This window comes from Botrytis fragariae, assembly GCF_013461495.1.
Source record: "Botrytis fragariae strain BVB16 chromosome Unknown tig00000054, whole genome shotgun sequence".
Classification (NCBI taxonomy): domain Eukaryota; kingdom Fungi; phylum Ascomycota; class Leotiomycetes; order Helotiales; family Sclerotiniaceae; genus Botrytis; species Botrytis fragariae.
In genome coordinates this window covers 634478-651729 of record NW_023500993.1, presented here as the reverse complement: position 1 = coordinate 651729, position 17252 = coordinate 634478, and the positions used below count along the sequence as shown (strand labels likewise).

At 42.0% G+C, this 17252-nt stretch overlaps 4 protein-coding genes across 4 annotated transcripts; 2 read left to right on the top strand and 2 right to left on the bottom strand.

Moving 5' to 3' along the window:
* Window positions 1–752: 752 nt before the first annotated feature.
* Bfra_004972 (putative agroclavine dehydrogenase protein) lies at window positions 753–3999 on the top strand (the record flags this gene model as incomplete). The annotated part of the gene is made up of 8 exons (XM_037335362.1): window positions 753–801; window positions 894–1441; window positions 1499–2290; window positions 2370–2476; window positions 2502–2571; window positions 2593–2695; window positions 2910–3191; window positions 3221–3999. The coding sequence occupies 8 exons, from the start codon at window positions 753–755 to the stop codon at window positions 3997–3999; spliced, it is 2730 nt and encodes a 909-aa protein (XP_037192457.1).
* A 4293-nt stretch (window positions 4000–8292) lies between these two features.
* On the top strand, window positions 8293–10433 carry Bfra_004971 (putative peptide transporter protein; the record flags this gene model as incomplete). Its single annotated transcript, XM_037335361.1, has 4 exons — window positions 8293–8296; window positions 8372–8669; window positions 8744–9096; window positions 9151–10433. 4 exons carry the CDS (start codon window positions 8293–8295, stop codon window positions 10431–10433), a joined length of 1938 nt encoding a protein of 645 aa, XP_037192456.1.
* Window positions 10434–13352: 2919 nt separating this feature from the next.
* Bfra_004970 (putative ap-2 complex subunit mu-1 protein) lies at window positions 13353–14933 on the bottom strand (the record flags this gene model as incomplete). The annotated part of the gene is made up of 3 exons (XM_037335360.1): window positions 13353–13514; window positions 13564–14533; window positions 14597–14933. 3 exons carry the CDS (start codon window positions 14931–14933, stop codon window positions 13508–13510), a joined length of 1314 nt encoding a protein of 437 aa, XP_037192455.1. The 3' UTR covers window positions 13353–13507.
* A 552-nt stretch (window positions 14934–15485) lies between these two features.
* Window positions 15486–16903, bottom strand: Bfra_004969 (putative succinyl- ligase subunit alpha protein; the record flags this gene model as incomplete). Its single annotated transcript, XM_037335359.1, has 7 exons — window positions 15486–15709; window positions 15762–16205; window positions 16254–16279; window positions 16336–16398; window positions 16472–16598; window positions 16653–16681; window positions 16743–16903. The coding sequence occupies 7 exons, from the start codon at window positions 16901–16903 to the stop codon at window positions 15570–15572; spliced, it is 990 nt and encodes a 329-aa protein (XP_037192454.1). The 3' UTR covers window positions 15486–15569.
* Window positions 16904–17252: the final 349 nt, after the last annotated feature.

Here is a 17252-nt window from a genome sequence, read left to right as displayed (position 1 = left end):
GTTGGAGAAAGGTATAGTTGGCCCGTCAGGAGTTTAGAAATCAAGTTGGAACCCACATGATCAATATCAAAGTCAAAGATCATTGAGTCTATGACGAAGGATCAGAGATCTTGATGGCTCTAGATGTTTATCTTTAAAGATTTTGAATTTAGGAAGTGTCGTACCGGTAAATGTGGAAGAGATGAAGAGATGGAGCAATGAAGGGGCTCATGACAATTAGACGAATTTTCCATACAATTCTATACCATACAATGAGTAATCTCTTTTTCAAATTTTCATATAGATTGTAATTTACTAGGTATTATACGGGGTACTCCTTTTTTTGATTCTTTTTCAGCTTCGTACGGATGGATGTCCAAACATTGGAATATTGAGTGTGATTTATTCTCGGGACCGGACTTGGCCAATGAAAAGTATTGAAAGCTTCAAAAGTGGCTCTGTCGTATACATTCTAACCTTCTTCAAGTAAAGCTTAAGCGCCAGGTTGCTCACACCTGGTCAATAGATCGACAGGCCATCACAAAACCGCAACCTCAAGAAAGTGGACTTTACTCACGAGTCACTACACTGTGTTCGTGTTGCATTGACTCTTTTTTGCTTTTACAAATCAACTACTCAGTACACATTCAATATCGGAAAACGTCGACAACTTCAACGTTTTATATCCTCTGTCCACTCAACACCACAGCCATCCCTTCCTTGATATGTACAAAGGGAAAACGAATTTGAATGCCTCTAATACCAAAGTAAATATGGCTCCGGGAATGGGGATTAAAGCCCCTGTACCTCGAACAAGAACAGGTCCGTTCACGTTCCTTTCACACATCAATCATCTATCTCACCCATATGGCAATGGGCATATGGCTTATGGCTTCAATTCTGACGCGTTCAAGGTTGCTTAACATGTCGAGCAAGGAAAGTGAAATGTGATGAAGGGAAACCAGATTGTGGTCGCTGTATTCGCCTTCAACGCGATTGTAAATGGAGTACACCTCCAGCTCACATGCTCGCCACGACATCTCATGGTCATGGAATCTCCAGTACCAGTTCATTGCCTACCACTCAACAGCTTGCTCTTGGTAAAACACGTATTCCCAAAGATTCATTCGTTATTGAATTTCCCAATATTGATAAAACGACTATGCCTTATATTCATCATTTTGTGGGGTTTTGCACCAGATTCTTGGCATATGCAAATGATGATGAAGGGAATCCTTTCAAAGAAGAATTGGTACCATTTGTAACGACCAGTCCGGCTTTATTACATAGTATTATTGCAGTGGCAGCAGGCCATATGAGTAGGACTGACAAGCAGCATGAGGTTAAGGCTACCAAACATTATTCCATGGCTTTGAGAGAACTTAACACAGCATTATGTGACAATTCAGTTGCGAAACAAAATGCCACATTGGGTGCTTGTCTTTTACTATGTGTTTATGAGGTAATTCCCTTTTCTCAATTTACTTATATAATGGTACACGTGGCTTATATATGATAGATATCACATTCAGATAGAGGATTATGGTTGGAGCATCTGAAGGGTGCACGAGATCTTATCTTACATCGAGGAGGTCCTAAAACATCGGATTTCCTCACAAGATTCTTTGCGTTACTTGATGTTTCTGGTTCTCTATGGGCAGGACAAGGTCCTTTATTACCTGGGAATTATTGGCTCGAAGATGCCCCGACACTATCAACAAGTCCAAAACAAATTGGCGATTCACCTTCATCAGCAGAACCAGCCTTGAATTGGCCATATTATGACCCGGGCGGTGTTATGACGGGAGAGTTCCATGTGTTTATGATATTTATGGCCAAGTTATCTCGTCTATCCAGTCGTTCCCTTGTCGAAACATCGGTCGAAGAACAAATCATCATTAAACAAGAAGCCATTGGAATCCAACATGAAGTTCAAATGTGGTGGCAAAACTGTCCATCTATGCTCCGGGATCTTTCCAACGATTGGCGACGACAACCACGCGATACTAAACTCACCGTCGCGGAAACTCTCGAAGCTGAAGCATTCTCTAGTACAAAGGCTTGCATGTACGGATGCGTTCTTTTCATTCACCATATTATGAACCCAGTTGGTGAAGAACCAACATCTCCAGAAGTTTCAGAGGCAATTACACAGATTCTAGATATTGCTGCTGAGACACCAGAGGGTTATGGATTGGAAATGGGTTTGTATTATGGATTGTTTGCAGCAGGAGCAAGTATCTTTAATGATTGGGCGGTAGAGGATACTGTTAGGAAGAAGTTGAAGGCTGATACTAGGATTGCACTTTATGTAAGTTCACTTTGTATGGGCATGATGGGAAAGATAACGAGGAATAAAGTCCTGGATTGAAGCTAATCAAAATCAACAGCATGCCGATCGAGCCTTGGAATTACTTGAAATCCTTTGGAGAAGGCAACACCAATATGAACGCAAATTTGATTGGAGACAAGTTCAACAACAGATGGGAATTCACATGTAAGTTTGTCTTTATTGAAGACAGGTTCTTTTCTTTACAGAGCTTTATTAACGATATTGTAGATTTATTCTTGCTTGAAGATACACTTTTTCAGGTATATAAATTTTGAAGACAGCCCCACCACCAGAATTCGAAATTCGAAACAAAAATTGTTCGAGTTGCGGAAGGACCGGAGTTCGCCACGAAACGGAGGGGTAAAGTGGTCCGGCTTTCCTCGGGTATGCAATGGAAGTGACTAAAGTCATGGATATTACATTGGTGTGAAAATCATGCAGATACGCAGGGACTTGAGTGGGCATGAATCATGCCTGTAATCGGATCGTCCAAATGAACTCTTGGGGTATTTGATAGGTTTTACTTTCGTTCGATTTCCCCACCATCCTATCAATCGAGGATAAATCCCGAATTCACGAATTCTTGATTGAATTCAAGGGTCAGTAGCCAAGGACTGTGGAGAAATAGATAGGACGCCACAGCCGGATTTTGGAAAGATGGACAGCAATGAGATCAAGGGTATTGATATTGGAGTGAAGAATGGTGGGACGGATATGACTACTATTTTACTTCTCGGTGGTACAGGAAAGGTCGCCCGACGAATCGCTCCTCTCCTCTCTGTTGATGGATATAACGTTCTTTTAGCATCTCGGTCCGGATCTTCTCCAGCGTCACTTCCAAATACTAAAGGAGTTAAGTTCGACTGGTTGGATACCAATAGTTATGATAATCCTTTTATCTCATCCGAGGGGGCGGCGACGCGAAAGAAAATTCAATTGAAGCGGTTTTTATGATCGCTCCTCCTGTTCTCGGTGCACTTCCTCTGGCTAAAAGGTTTATCGATGTAGTGATTAAGAGAGGAGTAAGAAGAATTGTATTTCTGAGTGGGAGTATACAGCATTGCGGGGATGGACCGATTTTATCTCAGATATCTAAGTATATAAAGGGAGAGGGAAGGAATTTTCAGACACTTGAAGGACAATCGAATAATTCCGACCCGAACGCAGTGGAATGGACGATATTGAAACCGAGTTGGTTCATGGAAAATTTCTCGGAAATGCACCATTTATATACCATCCGCGATGAAAATCGATTAATTTCAGCGACGGGGAAAGGGAAGATCCCGTTTGTGAGTGTGGAGGATGTCGCAAATGTGGCGTGTAAAGCTTTGATTGGGTGGAGAAGTACTGATTTTGAGAAGGGACTGTTGGGGAAGGAATTGGTTTTGAGGGGAGCAGAATTATGGTCTTATGATGATATCGCTGCGCTCTTGACGGAAATGTTGGGGAGGGAGATTAGTCATGTGGGTGTGGAGGAAGAGGAGATTGTTAAGGGAATGGTGGAGGGTGGGGTGGAGGAAGGGTTGGCGGGGGTTTTGGGAGAGCTTGAAGGTGCGGTTAGGAGGGGGGAGGAGGCTTGGTTGGGAGGAGATTTGGAGGGGATTATTGGGGGGAGAGGGAGGAGTGTGAGGGAGTTTGTGGAGGGGTGTGGGAGGGCTGGAGTGTGGGATGGGGGATGTAGGGAGTAGGGGATGGGGTAGAGATGGAATGATGAGTGACTTGATATTGATGAAGTAGAAGTTGAGTTGAGTCGTGCATCTAGATTTGCATTGAAGTTTAGGAGAGAAAAGAATAGGGAACAGAAGGATATATTGTTTATTATATGAATGAATAAATAAATGACTGTATATATCATCTCTTTTGATTATATATCCGTATATTCGTATTTTGAATTAAGATTGGAGACTGGAGACTTGATTTCTGAAAATCATTCAAGTAGATAAAATAATATGATTTGTGATCTTTGTTTATTCTGCTTTGAGTTGTGGTCGTGGTCGTGGTCGTGGTCGTGCTTATCGAGTTTGGGTGACGATGAACTGTATTGTCTTGAGACATTGAGATTGTATGGATGTGAATTTATTTGAATATGAAGCTGGATGAATGTGAAGTTAATTGAGATATTGAGATTGGGTGAGATGATGAATTGTGTTGAGATGTGAAAATTGGATGAGATGAATTTGTATGAATGTGAAATTGTTGAAAGATAAGATATACAGTGAGGAGCAAAATAATAGAGTGAATATAAAGACGAGAATGAAGATGAGGACGAGGACGAGGACTGAGAACTAGAAAGGAAGGGATGGGAATGATGGGGAGGATGGGGAGGAATCATGGGAATGGGAAGGATGGGGGGAAGTGTGTGAAATTATATAAATAATAATTTCGTAGTAACTTTCTAGATATATCAAAGACGAGAACAAAAACAAGAACTGAGAACTAGAAAAAAAGAGATGGGGAGGATGGGGGGCGTGTAAAAGGATGTAAATAGGTAAGATACTTCTTCCTCATAAGATAAACATAAGCAAGAAAACAATATCTCATCGTCTATTCGATATCGATATTGATATTCTGGAATCTAGAATCTGTAGACGTGCGATAAGGGGTCGAGAAAGATATCTTCGTTTCGATTGCTGACTTATTTGCTTACTATCTTGACGACTCTCGTACCGATATATATTTGTGTGTATTGCATGTAATCTTATACTCGTATGGAGAATCGAGTATCAAAAGCACGGATGTAACTTCCTGTCTCTTTGTTATTTAGGCGGGCAGGCAGACATTGGTGTCAGACAGACCGATTGACTCATAATGATTGATGAATAATGAATGACTCTTGAGATAATTCTTTGTTTTTATATGTCGAGATTTCTTTTCGTTTGTTTTCATTAATTTCTTCGATTTCTTGCAAGTTGTGTATTGTATGATAGATGAAGTGTTGATTGTTGAAGTTGACAATTTGTTAGATGTGTAGATGGATGGATGGATGGATGGATATTCAAGTGAATACTAGGCAGATGAATTGATATCGTCCCTTTGGATTTCGGAATAGTTACCAGATAATGAGTTGAGTGCCAAGTCTGCAGGCACATCATTATGATCACATCCATCCGTCCATCGTATTGTATTCCATTGCTTTATCATTCAATAATTTCCGAGTTCATCAATTCTTGTCGGTTCAATATTCAAAATAGTGAGAAAAGCATTCAGCATTTCGGCTATTTCAATCCGTGTAAGAGCGATGTTGAGCGTGGATACCCGGGATTGTCAATATCCTAATCAGTGTTTCCAAGTTCCAAGTGCCAACAGCTTGCTGGCTTGCTGGCTTACACTCCCGAGGTCTGTCTGAATGAAGATGGATGTTGAGATAAGGAATTCAATTCGTATCGCCCATCGGAGGAGTTTCCTCATTCATCTAAACGATATCCTCGTGCTTACCTAGCGATGCATAGGCATATTCCTTCATCGGCAGGTCAGAACCTAAAAGATACATCACGAGTATGTGATGATTACTGGTGCTTTTGAATGGGAATGTTTTGATTGATTGATGGTCTGATAACATTACTCGTGCTTTTCAATAGGAGTCTTTTGATTGATTGGTTTCTGTTCGCTGCGAGATGTCTTACCATATCTTCAAACTTGTGTTGCTTGTCACTCACTATCAGCTTCAGAAATAAGCGCCGGATGGCAATATGTTTCTTACCCAGCTTTTGGTATCAGGGAAATAAGCATAAGGCTTTCAGCCTTCGTTAAACTAGGTGATTGATTTGAGTTGATGATTCAGACCTTGTGGCCCGTATTGCATGTCACTACTCACATATCTTTACGCTTGGCAAATCAGTGCAACGTTAAGATTTATCTGGCTGCTAAGTGGCTCGTCTCCAAGAATTCTTGGAAGAAGCTTCGAAAGCTTCGCCTCGGGCTTGCAGATTGTACCTACTTGGGAGCTTGGGATGTGATCACGATTATCATTTTGATGTGGAGGGGAGGAGAGAGAGGGGAGATAGACTGTGAGAATCGAAAGATCGAGAGATATGGTATGGATGAACTCGGACTCGGCTGAGGTTAAGGATTCGGGTTCTCCATTTATTTCTTATCATGTATCAATAGCTTACATTCTACGCCTCTCTCTCTATCTCGTATCTCACCCATCATATAGGGTTATCAGTTCATATCTATAACGTGGAAAGAGAAGACGAGGAGGCGATTTTACACTCTTTAGAGTATAGAGACACGTGGGTGGCATTTTATCTTGGGAATTTGGGTCTTGTTTGTACTTATGTATCTATTATTGGTTGCATTAAAATATTCACAAATAATCAAACACAATAAATAATGATAATATCCTCACAATCTCCCAATATTTCACCATATCTCGTTTTTGCTTATCGTAATTGCAAAAAGGACCGAGGTGACGAGGATGGTACTCCCATCTCGGTCCAAAAACCCCCATCGGGTATCAATTTCGAACGCCTCCAACGCCATGAAATAATTATATCCACTCATCGATCACGACATTCATGTTTAAATCTAGTACTTCAATTGCTTATTATCAAATCCCTAGCTATCCCCGATGCTTTTGGGGGAAAGATAAAAGACAGACCCCGGATGGCTTTCCCGCCACCAAAATCAAACCACCTTACCTTGCCTTGGTACCAAGAGGAGGGAAATGCTTGTTGGCTAGATCTAACGGCAATATTAAGCAAGATTGGATAGGTATGAAAAGACGGGCGGCTCATTTGAATAGGTACATAAGCTTCTACCTGTACCTAGTATTGCCAAGTCGACTCGGTAACTAAATTAAATCTTTTTTTGGCAGGTGAAAAGAGCTGTGGGCAGTTCCATCATTCCAATTTCGTATGCCCAGTCTTCTCGGTCTCGCGTTCTTGACATAACATCTTTTGCCAGCTTGTTATCCCGGATGCCTAGGATAGAATTGTTCCTGTTCCAGTCCAGTGGTAGAGAGCTATTAGTGAGCCGAGTTCACCGTTCGCTGATACCCGAGTTCCCCAAAAGCTTTGTTCGCCTCTGACCCTCTTCCTGTCTGGTTCACTGCTCGCGCGACTAATTTCTTATCGGATTTTCTGCTTGGCAACATTCTCAAACTCTTGGCGTAACGTTACCTTCCTATTGTGGAGTAAAGAGGAGATGATTATTTGTTGGTGATGAATTCGCTTGACAAATGAGAATGATTTGGTTTAATGAATTTTGATAGAGATGAAGGACCACGGTTGAAGGGTGGGTTTTGGGGGTGATATTTGAGATTGGGGATATGATTGTGTGATGAGGCTGGTAAGGTGGATATCGTGGAGGGGAAAGGCCTCGCAATTGTCTTTGTCATTCTTGTGGGTGCTGCAATTGAGGTGGCACTGGTGACTGGGCTGGTCTTTGGATGCACTAGGGTCATTATACTGTATGCACGACAGCTTTCCATAATCGGGTGAATACAGAACTGCCCGTACACAATACACAAGTGTGCTACCGATTGGCCTTGCTCTGACTATATTTGCCACATACAAGGAGGTAGCCTGGTCAATTCAGAACCTGGGGTCTGAGTTTATATCTTCTAGAACGATTTGATACCTGCTATGATTTGTTCCGTGCGTTCAATATCACTTACACACCTTCCTCTTTAGGCGATCTCCGTAATGGATCAGCGTTGGAATGAGTTCACAAAACACAATCGTGAGAGCTCGTACCAGCTGATAACGGTGCTGATTGGTATGGCGTTCCCGTATGGGAGGGAGGGATATTATCCCATGCTAGCTAGGAGTGCATGGGAGCAGCATGCGAGATTCTCCGAATTAGTCGAGGCCTAGGGTGGTGAATGGGGAACATGGTGAATTTAGGTGGTGTAGCTTGGGATTCGATGGGTATGGCAGCGGTATATTTATTCTCGTGTTTCCCCTCCTCGTGGTTTTGTTCTTTAGTCGCACTTCTACGACCACTCTCTTTACCTGTTGTGATAAATCAACTTCGCAAAGATGGGTAAGTAATTTTTTCTACTCGATTATGTTGGTTTGGTTTTATTTTATTTTACAAATTACTGACATTCACGAATAGTTGCTCAAGAAAACATCACAGCCGACATCCAAGGCTCGATGCTAGGCAGTGATGCTGTCCTAGCTATCGACCAGAAAGGATCGTTGATTCACACAGTCTCAAGGGAGCATCACCCCAAAGTCGGTCTCGAATCTGAGGCCGCAATAGTCCATGCAGAAGGCCATGGACACGAACATATCGATCCAGAATTAATACCTACTGAAGAGGAGAAGAAAACCCTCCGAAAAGTAGCTGGAAAACTTCCTAGTGTCACTTACTTGATCTGTGCTGTCGAATTCGCTGAGCGAGCTTCTTACTAGTATGTTTCCCCTCACTTTGGAATGACGTATGCAATTAATTAGACAATCTCGCTAACATGTAATTCACTCACAGTGGTTGCAATGGTTTGTTTAACAATTTCGTCAACAGACCACTCCCAGTCGGCGGTGATGGTTATGGTGCACCACCAAGAGGAACTGAACAAACTGCCGGAGCTTTAGGTCTCGGTACTGTCAAAGCAACAGCCACATCTCAATCATTCTCTCTACTTGCATATGCACTTCCATTGTTCTTCGGATGGCTCGCCGATACCAAAACTGGTAGATTCAAGATTATTTGCTGGGGTGTAGCAGTATGTGGTATTGCACATGTTCTCATGTGTGCAAGTGGTGCTCCTAGTTTGTTGGCCAGCGGAAATGCCAAGGCTCCTTTCTTTTTGAGTGTCTATACTTTGTCTATTGGTGCTGGTAAGTTTTCTATACATTCTAAATTTTAGCCATCATCCACTAATCTCCTTCTAGCTATGTTCAAACCTAATATTGCACCAACCCTTCTCGATCAAATGCCACACGCAGTTCCAGTCAAGAAGACTCTCCCATCTGGTGAAGTAGTCATTGTTGACCCCGAATCTACTACCGAGCGTGTCATGCTTTGGTTTTACCTCCTCGTTAACGTCGGTGGATTCATGGGTGTCCCAACTGCCTACACCGAAAAATACATCGGATGGTGGTTGTCCTTCCTCCTCCCACTCCTCCTCTATGTCCCTCTCCCATTCCTCCTCTGGTACATGCGCAAACGTCTCATCCTTTACCCACCAGGAGGATCCGATCTTGGCAACGTCTGCCGTGTTGTTGGTATCTGTTTCAAGAGAGGTGGTTTAAGAAAAATCTTCACCCGCAAGGGAGGATTCTTTGAAGCCGCTAAGCCATCCGTCATTGCCCAGTCTGGAAACGTTATCGATGTACCATGGAACGATGCATTCATCGAGGATGTCAAGCGTACTTTCGAAGCTGCCGGAATCTTCTGTTTCTTCCCAATTCAAAACATCAACGACAACGGTCTTGGTAGCTCCGCTAATGCTCTCTCAACTATGTTGTCTACCGATGGTGCCCCCAACGATGTGATGAACAACTTCAACTCTCTCTCCATTATCATTGTCGCACCAATCCTCAACTACGGTCTCTACCCATTGTTGAGAAAGCGCAACATTCACTACGGACCAATCGCCAGAATGACCACCGGATTCTTCCTGTCTACTCTCGGAGGTGCCGCCTACACTCTTCTCAACTACTACGCCTACAAGATCGGACCTTGCGGAAAGTATGGTTCTTCCGCAACCTGTGTTGATGCCGATGGTGTTTCCCTCGTATCCTCCATCTCCGTTTGGTTAATGGCCGTTCCCTACGCCATCGGTGGTATTTCCGAACTCTTCGTCAACGTTCCCGCATACGGTATTGCATACTCCCGTGCTCCAGCCAACATGAGAGGTCTCGTATCTGCTCTTAACTTGTTCACCCAAGCTATTGCTTATCTCGTTGGTCTTGCCTGTGCCGGTGTCATCAAGGATCCATATCTTACCTGGGATTTCGGTGCGCCAACTATCATTGGTTTCATCATGATGTGTGCTTTCTATTGGATCTACAGAGATATCGATAAGGAAGAATACAAACTCAGTGTCAATGATGAGCAAATGCATGTTGCAGATCAACCAATTCATGATGGACAAAGTGCGAGTGAGAAAGCTGGTCCTCCTTCGTATGAGGGAGAGAAAGGTGGACTCAAGGATAAGGAGACAGAGCTTTAGAGAATGAGAAGCGAAAAAGTTTAAAAGGGGATCGGGGAGTAAGGTATTAGGGGCTCTTTTGGGGTTTTGGGGTGTGATGATGATTCTTATGATACCGTATGATAGTATGATTTTGGATTGTGGTGATGAGCTCAGAAAGGCTAGATGCTGGCGAGCTATCGCTAGAGTAATAAACTTCTTAATGACATTCTTTTATTTAATCATCTATTTGTTTATCGTTGATGTGATATTTTGTGATGATGCATTGCTCCAAACGGCCATGGAAGAGAATCAAGTATTCACCAGCATATGTAGTCATTGACTTGAAGGTAAACGAAAGTATTACCCAGTAGAACTTGAGACGGCGCTCCCTCTTAGCATAAAGACCAGTCACAGACAATGCCTCCATCATCTCTATAACAGAAGAAAAGGAAAAGAACACCCCATCTGCCCATGAAAAAAAAATTCACACAATATCCTCGGTACCACCTCTTGAAACATCTCTAACCCCAGAACCAAGTTCCAACTCCATATCCGCATCGAATACTTCTAACAGAAAAAGGACCTCCTCCCAACCAATCTTCATCATGGGTTTCCCTACCAGTTCCGAGCGGGCGAAAACTCCTGAGGTATCCGTATCCCACCACGCCTACCCATGCAATCCCTTTGAACCACTCCACTTCAACCCCCAAACTCCCTATTCTTGAAATTCAGAAGTACTCACTACTCAAAGAAGAGTCGATACCCTCGCAAATACATGCAATCGAGCTATGACCATCTACCTTAAGATGACTTACCAAATGCAAATTAATGTTCCGGGAAAGTATACTAATCACCTCGATTACTTGAAGTAACGCTTCGATCCGATGATCCTACGGATGGGAAACCAAGTCGAAAATTACAATATCCCATTTCGATCCCAGCGTTGAAGTCAGAGAACATAGAGTTGAAACCAGCAAATCAAGGACTTGAACATCTTGTATAAGTAGTGGGATATTTTGGTTCTTTACCCACTTCTAGCTTTAGCACGGATTTTCATCCCGCATTATATGAGATTTTGTATGCGATTGTGAGGACTCTTTTTCCGGATCATGGGATTTAGATTGAAAGGAAAGGAATGGGAAGAATGGGGAATCAATGCTGAGTTATGTAGCTTAAATATGTATATCACTCTTTCATCAGACAAGTGATACATTGTCAATGGTTAGTCTCCGTCACTATCCACCAGGTGGTGTTACCATTCAAGAAAGTAACAAGAATGAAAAACATATATCCAAAATCGTCTCGGAAAAGTAAACGGAAGAAGTACACCAGCGAACCGCACACGACTCAAAATCATTTTAGGGTCGTGATTGTATGTCTACCAAATCGGTACCAAGGTTTGATTTATCTTGACGTTCATCCCAGTGCCACTATTCAACGAAAGTTTTCCTGAAAAGGCAGAGTTCAAGATCAGTTACTTACATATCAATCTAAGTGATGTCCTTTGAATATCGTAGGGATACTACACCAATACCTTTGACTGGTCAACACATTCCATGCATTCGCATTCGCAATGCATAGGGTGGGTAGCAGTTCATTACGCCTGTACGAAATGTTTCCTTTCACCAACTCCGGACACTGTATAACTCTATCTTTCCTTCGCCCGGAAGCCTTGTCTATTCTCTGAAACAATACCTTGATCTCAGCTTCGACTTTTCCGAGGAGGGTGTTCGTAAGATGCTGAAAAACGGAGCATTTATGTAGAGGTAGTCTTATGGGCTATTATTGTATACATAGCTATAACCACACTGCTGGTAGCAGAAACTATATTGAAGGGACCATGTAGGAGTTAATGCGTTGAAGTTACAGACCTTATTAGCTTACATATGATAGCTACAGTAAGGCCTGCGATATAAAATAATTTATGAACAAGATGGGCTCAAAAAAACCGCAAGTCCTCTGATGATTGTGCATCCGAAGATAGGAAAGGTGATGAGGAATGGCTCTCTAAAATAGAAAGTCGAATAGCGATAAAGAAAGAGATTTGAGAATATCAGACTACTCGTCAGTGGCCATATGGAGGGGATCCAAGTCAGGTGCATGAAATTTCATATTGTATGATTCAGCTTCTTCGTTATGTCACAGACTCTAACAGACAATTCGGATTTTTAACTATGGATATTGATCAGGAATTTAGTATCGATAAGGTATTGGTCAGAAACAGTGGTCTTTTCAAATTTCGAATCAAGTTTGAACTTTGCTTCTACGATTGATACCGGAAGAGCCGAACTACCATCAGCCTCAGACCAAGAATAGTGATTGAGGGGATGACCCAATGGGTAGCATAAGAATCTAATTTATCATTTCTAAATGCCCATACGATGTATCCACAGATATTGACTGATTCAATAAGCCTCATACAGACAATTGGCAGCGATGCCTTCTGTTACCCTCTCACCATGGGACGCTCTATGAGTACTACTCGTATGTAACCATTTTAATTGACACCCTGCCTCGAAAAGAACGCCGGGTCGAAATCCAAGAAGATGGGCAATCTTTGGTCAGAGTAAATTCCAAAGAAAAGCAGCGAATTGAGGTGGAGGAAAGATGCAAAAGACGTCGCTCTTTACGGAACTGATATCAGCCGCGCGGAATGTATGAATGAGAGCATATCAGCCAACTCTTTCTTATGAGATTAGAAAGAGAGTTGCTTCAGAGCCGATATCTATATGACCAAAGAGATATGGGAAAATGAATTTTCAATAGCCTCTGGGGATTTGTCGCGGTGAAATAATGCTGGGTTAGATCATCGGGAAGGTATGAGAGAAAATTAAAGATAGTGAGACTAGGGTGGATGCAACGATGAAGTCGATAAGATGGAGGAGTACTAAAAGATGGCTTTGTTATGTGGTTCGGTATTAAGTATAAGAGGAAAACAACTGAAAGGTGTATTCGAGAATTTGATTAGAGAATTGGGTGATGAGGACATCAAAGTAAAGCTCCTCAGAAATAACCGTAGCAAGACATGAAGATTGTATTATATTCCCAATTTCTACTCCGACGCCTTGGCAATGCTTTGTTTCCCAGAACTCCATCCCGAATGATACCTTTGATTAAAATCTGCAAATTGTTAGTGAAGCCTTTGTATATCATTAGATTTAAAACTTACCGTATCTCATAAGACCCTGCTCTAGTCATATATCTCACCCATTTTACACTCGAGTAATTATTCTTCTCAAAGACCTTCAAATATCTAACCAACAGTCCCGAACTTGTAAACATCAACAAGCTAAAGTTCAAACTCAATGGTGGTCTTGACCATGCCTTTTGGTTTGTCATGCTTGTTAACGTAGCTTCCGCGCTCAAGACAAATTCATTTTGTCCAGTAAATCTTGGTATCTTCCATATAATAACATTCTCTTCCGGTACATATTTTGCTTTTCCTTGTGTACATCGATCTGTGATTCGAGCAGTATTTAAAGGAGTAGGTATCTTAACAACGACATTGGTAGCGAATAGCTTGCTACCATAATTTGCTCGAATTGCAATACTGTATTCGACCTTTGTTTTACCAACTTCATTCACGATGGCATGAATTTTAAATGGCAGATTGACATTTTCGGTGGCACGATAGCGCATAAGTTCGAATTCTCCATCGGGAGGTATGAATGAAATAATTCTGTCGGTATCGAATTTCCCTAGCTTAACACATTGGTGAAATTGACAATCCTCCAGTGTAACACTACCAGCTGCTGCTTTGGTGGCCTTGGTACCCATACGATTTCCAGATGGTAGAGATGAAAGACTATCACCATCTAACAATAATCGATCATTAAGTCCGAATTTGCATTCTGGTGTTCCGGAAAGATATGCTCTCATGACGATTTGACCATTTACATCAGCTCGTAGAACAGTTCCTGTAGCAGACATCAAAAGATTGACATCTTCAATGACATCTACAAATGCTTCATTCTTTCTGTATTTGACATCGGCTTTCCTCCATGATAATGCTCCGGTTGCTTGCATTGTAATCTTCGCCGAGTCTTCCATGGTTCGTTCCGATTTGACACCTTCCGTTGTGATGTACATCTTTAATGTATCGGTCTCTGTATTTTGAGGGTATCCAAAATCCAAGATTTCTATGTCACAAATTCATCAGCTTCCGGCACAATTGATACCTGCGAATCGCGCATTGCACTCACCATCTAAAAGTTCATATACCAGGACGAAATTGTTCTTAACCGCTTCTTCGTCGAATTTTCCAAAGTAGCCTTTCCCCAGCGCAATCAGTCTGTAGAGAAATTCGAAGACCAGCGCAGCATTGGCATTGCTCTTGGTAATTGCAACCAAATATATGTTCTCGTGTTTGACATGACTGAAGGTTGTACTTCCTAAAGTAAGGATTGGTGAACGAACTTGTGCATTGGAGATGACCTGAATTCGGAAGACATCTGCGAGTCGTGGTCGACAATCATTCCGAAATGCGCGAAAGATTAGATTCTCTCCCTTTTGATTGAAGATCAATATGCCAGACAGCATTTTGATTTATATGTGGTTGAAGGAGGATTTGTTTATTGAAATGTCGAGGGAGGATAAGGTGTGGGGAGCCGAGAGCTACGAGGTGCAGTAGATCTAGAGTACAAGCTCAAGACAGTGCAATATTTACCGAACATCCCTTTCAGTAGTGTTCAGGGGCTAAAATGGAATCTTTCAGCAATGTAGGTGTGTCATTGAATTATTATTAGATGATTGTGTAGATGATAAGCTCAAAAGTCTTCAAATGTTTTTGTACAGCATTCAATTGGAATTTTTGGTTGTTTGATTTGATGTGAATATTGGAAAGAGTATGTATTTTCGGTGGCCATTTGTTTCTTCCAGAGAGAGACCGAGTGATAGACGTATGCCATATTCAAGTAGCCTTATTCACGAGGTCGAATAGAGTTGACGATATCCGGTAGCTTTCACTATCTACATACAGTATATGTTATCACTCATCATTCATCAGTCATCACTTAAAAACTTTGCCTAGATTATCTCTCCATCACAAGTCTATAAAAGTCTATACTGGCACACATAGGGTAATTGCTAGCTGTACAGGAATGAGGTATTGAAGAAAACCATTAAAACCAAATGCACATCATCATCGCCCCTTTATCTATTCACAAAATAATATCCTTAAATCATGTCAAGTCTCATGAACTCAGCATGTAATGTCTTTCCGAGCAATGCTGGACTTCTCTCAACGATTACACCTGCAGCTTCAAGAGCTGAGATCTTGGAATCGGCACCACCCTTTCCACCACTGACAATAGCACCTGAGATAAGTTAGTTAAGTGTCATTAGTGGGTATCATCTTAGAATACTTACCAGCGTGTCCCATTCTTCGTCCAGGAGGAGCAGAGATACCAGCGATAAAGCTGACAACTGGCTTCTTAGCAGTGTTGTAATCCTTCAAGAATTCGGCAGCATCTTCTTCTGCAGATCCTCCGATTTCTCCAATCATGATAATACCATCAGTCTCCTCATCTTCAAGGAATACCTTCAAGCAATCAATGAAGTTGGTTCCAGAGAATGGATCACCACCAATACCAACAACAAGAGATTGACCCAATCCAGCTTGTGTAGTTTGGTTGACAGCCTCATAAGTCAAAGTTCCTGAACGAGAAACAATACCAATACGTCCACGCTTGTGAATGAACCCTGGCATAATACCAATCTTACATTGTCCTGGTGCAATGAGACCTGGGCAATTGGGTCCAACCAAACGTGTCTTTCCTTGAGTCTTCAAAATATCTGTAATGCGAACCATGTCTGTATTGAGGTTAGATTTATCCTCTTAAACTCCAAATATAAACATACCATGTTGTGGGATACCCTCAGTGATACTAAATCATCAATTAGTATAAGTGCTATCACATGCAAATTTGATATATATTCTTACCACACAACCAAAGGAATTTCAGCAGCGATAGCCTCCTCAATACCGGCAGCAGCAAGAGGGGGTCTGCAAAGTATATTATATCAGCACCAAATCCATCCTTCCATTACAGATTCTTTGCGATTGCGGTAGATCTTACGGGACGAAGATAGCAGAAGCTGTAGCACCGGCTTCCTTTACAGCTTGTTCGACGGTTGCGAAAACGGGTAAATCGAGATGAGTTTGTCCAGCCTTCTTTGGGTTTGTACCTCCAACAACAGTTGTACCTATTTCCATATCAGAACCTTTTCAATTCCCCCATTATTCGTCTTAAGACATACCATATTCGATGGCTTGTTGGGCATGGAAACTATGGCAGACTTGTCAGCTTATTTCCTCACTACCAAATAGAGTCTTGCGATAATACTTACGTTCCTTGTTTACCAGTGAAACCTTGGTAGATAACTCTAGTATCCTTAGTGATACGAAGGTTTTCCGCGGTAGCAGCATAAGCAGAGGTCGAAGTAGAATAACCTTGTCTTCTCATAGCAGCCTGCATCGCAGGTCTGGCACATCTTGAAAAAGCCTGCATCTTGTCTGAGGGACAATTGATGTCAGATATGAAAGACAGGAAAGTGATTTGAAGTTAATCTTGAATTATTTCCTTCTTTTCTTCTTACCAGCTTCTTCTGTTACGGACGGAATCGCTTGCAAGGCCTCCGATTTTGCCGGATTAATTGGTTATTCCGGTAGTTTGGCTTGGAATGGAAATTTATTTCACACAAGAACATTAATTTTAGTAACCCCGCGATTTCATCAAAGCATCAACTGCATCACTCTTCACAACTTCACGATTTACCACGAGAAGAGTTTTGATTTTGAGATACCAAAGGCTGCGCAAAGCCTCAAGAGAAAGGCGACCAAAACTTGTCCCAACGTGC